General features: G+C 41.2%; 1 protein-coding gene across 5 annotated transcripts in view; it reads left to right on the forward strand.

The window, feature by feature from the left end:
* LOC104500726 (plasma membrane calcium-transporting ATPase 2) overlaps nucleotides 1–4,702 on the forward strand; it is a 173,169-nt gene extending 168,467 nt beyond the window's left edge. For all 5 annotated transcript variants that reach the window (XM_010144422.1, XM_010144424.1, XM_010144423.1 and 2 more), the window contains one exon: nucleotides 4,391–4,702. In XM_010144422.1, the coding sequence (XP_010142724.1) occupies nucleotides 4,391–4,702 (312 nt within the window). The remainder of the gene's footprint in view (nucleotides 1–4,390) is intronic.
* Nucleotides 4,703–4,749: the final 47 nt, after the last annotated feature.

Consider the following 4,749-nt stretch of genomic DNA (forward strand, 5'->3'; position numbering starts at 1 on the left):
GGAGAGAGTGAAATAAAAAGAGGTTGTGAGTCTTTAACCTTGAGCCTGAAATGAATGTGAACCAAACTCCAGATACTTGGCTTACATGAAGCCAGGTAAACATTCGAGTATAAGCCCACACACTACCAACCATGATACATCTGTCAGTGCTTAACAGGCCGTGCGTATTTTGCCTAGAGCGTGGTACTTAGGAGCAAGATTCTGAACTTCATCTTTTTCTTCCGATGGGAAAAAATTGTAGTATCTAAAATTCTATTTCTTTTATTTTTCTTGCCTGATGCAGTATAATAAATCTGACTTTCAAGGTGGGATGAAACTGAAGAGTTTTTTCTATTACAGCTACAGAGAAGAAAGAAGTGGAAACTTATAGCAATGTCAAAAATGTCCTGAAGTGTTGTCCCCACAGTCTTTTGTTCAAAAGCAATTCATTTTTTTTTCTGTTGTCTCCATTACTGTGAGAAAAGGGAGCTGTATCACACTGTTTGTCTTCCCTTGGCATTGTCAGCATCATAAAGAAATACCATTACACGAACTCTACATAGTTCATACTAAAGCAGCACTCCCGAGGTTCTATCCATCATGGGTATGTCCCTGCTTTTACATGCTGTACAACCATAACAACATCATTTGAAGCTCATCCGCTTTATTTTAGCTTCAAAAAAGTAATGTGGGCTTTGCTTCAGCAGAGCCATGATCATTCTAACACCAGATACTGCTTCAAATCTTGAACTTAAGCATGTATTAAAAGAATTTGTTGCTGTTGGGCCATGTAATTCTGGGTAAATATTTTTTTCAGTTCTTAGCTGAAATATAGTAGTAGTATTATACAGAAATTAAAGTGCCACCTATGTATCCAACAGACCCTCTACCTTTGTTTCCACTAATATAACAAAAGAAGCAAATTTTGCTCCTGAAAGCAGTAATTTGATACCCTGGGGCCAGACTGAATAAGATTTTGAATTATATCATAATGCAGAAAATCTGTCACTGAACGAGGTGTGACACAGAAAAAAAAACCAAAAGTTTTCTTCTAGATGCCAAGATAAACATGCAAAATAGAAAGCTGGGGAGGGAGTTTCTCTTTAAGTGAAAAATTAATGGAAAACATATATACAGCTCTGAAACTGCAGAGAAATGTTAAGAAAAGTAGTTTTCTACTGCTCCTTAGTGACAAAAACTGATTAGAAAGCTAACAATGTATTCTCAGCTTTAGGGATTTGAATGAGGTTGCCCCTTCCATGTCCATTGCATTCAGGAGATTAACTACGTTAGGTATCAGCACATCCAAACTAGGTCTGAGCTAATATTTCCAGTAAAATCACCATGAATGAGTAGAAGCTGTTCTAGTAACATCTAGATGTTCCTGTAAGGCCAGAACCCTCCACACCAAAGCTTTGCCCCAGACCTTCACACAGAGTGATACCATTGCTGGCCGAGGTACCTTCTGCAGTTGTATCTTCAGGTCGCTGTGTAAACACAGCTAAGGAAAAATTAGCACTGCCTTGCGGTGGTTCGGTCGTTCGAGCCACCACTGCAGAGTGCCAAACTCCGGCCCGGCAGGCAGGTTTTCACAACCGGTGCTCATAGACAACCTCAGTCTGTAGTTTTCCCTCAGCTGTGTAAGATGTTGGTCACCTAGCTAGATTTGCTGAAAGCTTGGTATTAAATGAGAATCAGGTGCCAAATTTTGGTATTAAATGCAATGTGGGTGCCGTGGACCTGGGAGCCTCGTAAATTGGAATCAGTTCTTCCCTTGCTAACCCATGGAGGTGTAAATACAGTTTGTGCAACTTGGAGAGAAGCTTTGCTTTCATTGGATTCTGTTCAAGTATAATATCAAATTGCAAACCTTTTTATTTAAGTAAAAATTTGCTTTACCTTTATTAAAAAGAATCCAGCTGGCAAAGAGACCCTAAATCCCTGCAGTACAAAGTGGCCATGTTCAAGAGAGCACCGTTGTTTTGTAAGCTGATAACAGCAAAGAGCAGCAGCTGGAACCGATGTCGATTATTTTTATTTAGATTGCAGGAGTAATGGGTGGCTTTGCAGAAAATGTCGCGTTTTCAGCCCATGCTATGAAGTAAGCATGTTACAAAGTTTCCTGATATAAAATAGGACTTTAAGATTGCCTTGACAAAACATGTTATCTTTTACCTTTTCCAGACTAATTCCTTTGCACTTTAAAATAGGGACAGGAGGGCGTAGGTAATGAGGGAATGGGCACATCCCCTCTTCTCCATGGGTTCAAATCCCAGCTCTAGTAATGGAGATGAGTCTGGTGTCCCAGGCTGTTGGCTGTGAGCACCATCACACAAGTCGAAGAGATCCAGCCCTCATGAAAGCCCGGTTCATAATTCGGGGTGCTCTGTCGGGAAGGCGTTAGGTGCACTCTATGATTGCAGCGTGTAAAACTGACTCTCCTTATCATCCACTTGTCTTCCACCTCTGCCAACCTGCTAAAACCTTCTAGTATCCCAACATCTGGACAAGCTGTTCTGTACCACTCCACTCTTATTTTGAGCCCAAGCAGTCACACAATGTATTTTCTGTCCTCTACCCCGCTCTTACCCAATGCATATATCAAGGGAAGGGAGAGTGTTTGGGCTGACCATGTATCTGAAGATAGCATGACTTCTGCTATTAGCATTTTGGGAAGATGATGAATATCCAAATTTAGGGAACATAACCAAGAACAAAGGTCAAGGAGCTCAAAACACCAGTCAGCTTCTTTCTCAATGTGCTGAAATTCTGTACAGCTCCAAGCGCAGGCTCAGCCAGATCCCACAGCTCCAGCGCTGTGACCCAGTGCCATCACTAAAATGCAGTCTGCCAGTTCAAAGACGAATGAAAGCTTTGCCAATTAGTGGTGTATTAGGCCAACCAATAATGTGCAGCATATTTACGTGTAGAAAGCCACACATGCCAACCACCAAACCATTTCAGATGTGTGTGGAGAAGCTTTCACAATGCCTGCTTGCACCTTTTCTGCCTCTGCCTTTGTTTTGGTCTCCCCTCTAAGAAATGCTAAAAATTCGCTCATGGACTACATGGAAGTAGAAGGATAGAACTCATACTTAGTCATAAAGCATTTGCCAGCAGATCACGTTTTGCCATTCTGTTTTTTCCTCTCTGCCCCCCCACCCCCTTCCAAAAAGTTATGTTTTTTTCAGCCGTAAACCAGCACAAACCTTCACTTCTTTTGAGAACTGGCAGGTCATGGGGATGTAGACAGCCTCCCTCCCTTTGCCCACCCACAGAGGACTTAGTGTCCCCACTCTGCCATGCTCCTCACTCTGTTCCTCTCATTTCCAACTGGGAAACCAATCTGCACTGTCCCTGACAGGCTCGTGGGCTGAGTCTTGTAGTTTATTCTCACCTGCCAGGTGGCTCGTGGCCTTAGACTGACCCTGGCGCGAGTCAGCTAACCTAGTTGAAAGACTGCATACATGGCATAAATTGTGTCGCTTTCAGCATTTAACTTTCCAGTTTTCCAACTGAGACACAGAAAATGAAAAAGCTTCCTGTTGAACAGCATAACTCAATTCAACCCAACAATCAATACATTATTTTATTACATGTTGGATATCTATTAAAAAGTTAAATGGCTAGAACAGTGGGTCTATACTCGAGTGTTTACCTCACATCTGCATGAAGGAAAAATCAAAGTTGGTTCAACAATACTATGTTCACATTATCCAGGCTTCCAAGTGTAGTTGTTGTGTGCAAGTTATCTCTGTTCATGTGGTAACTGTGATTTTTTTTTTTTTTCTTTTTTTCCCCCCTGTGGTAGCATGATTATGCTTAGTACTTTGTCTGCTTGGCTTTTTGTGCTCTTGGCTGCATTCATTTAGATTTTGCTTTGAAACATTGATATTACTTATAGTTTTTACACTTGGCTCCTGTGTGTGTCTCATATGTACCCATCCAACTGTGTCTGTGTTCCGTGCTTTTCCGTTTGTGAAGTGTGATATGTTATGTGTAATGGTTTTTTAACAATGCAAAAGAGACTTTTTTAATTAAAAAAAAGCCTTCCTACTTACTCACTGCAAAACTCTCAACATGCATGGTTTTACATTTGCATTACAATTAACATGGCTTGTCTTTTACTAGGGATGTACCACACGAGTGGATGTTCGCTTTCTTTAACCAGTACTTCCCATCAGTTCTTTGATGGCTTTAAACTTGATTTATTTTAATATTGCAGTTGATACAGATATTCAAAATGCACATAACTGAGCCACTCGTTTATGCATATAACATCCAGAGACTATGGACTTCAGCTGCCTGCACTGCCCTAACCATATGCTACATTTTTCACAAAGTATTCTCTAACACGGTGCTGCCCTCCGAAGGTGCTCCCTCTGACACCTCTTTCCTTTTCTCCCCCCAGATCCGCGTCGTGAAGGCATTCCGTAGCTCTCTCTATGAAGGTTTAGAAAAACCAGAATCTAGAACCTCTATTCACAACTTTATGACTCATCCTGAATTTAGGATAGAAGATTCCCAGCCCCACATCCCACTCATTGATGACACAGACCTAGAAGAAGACCCTGCTCTCAAGAAAAACTCGAGTCCACCGTCTTCACTGAACAAGAACAACAGCGCTATCGACAGTGGAATAAATCTTACAACTGATACAAGTAAATCAGCTACCTCTTCTAGTCCAGGAAGCCCAATACATAGCCTGGAGACATCACTTTAGCTGAAAAGGTCACTGCAAAAAAAATTTTAAAAAATAATTAAAAAATT

This window comes from Buceros rhinoceros, unplaced genomic scaffold (genome assembly GCF_000710305.1).
Source record: "Buceros rhinoceros silvestris isolate BGI_N320 unplaced genomic scaffold, ASM71030v1 scaffold2861, whole genome shotgun sequence".
Lineage (NCBI taxonomy): Eukaryota > Metazoa > Chordata > Aves > Bucerotiformes > Bucerotidae > Buceros > Buceros rhinoceros.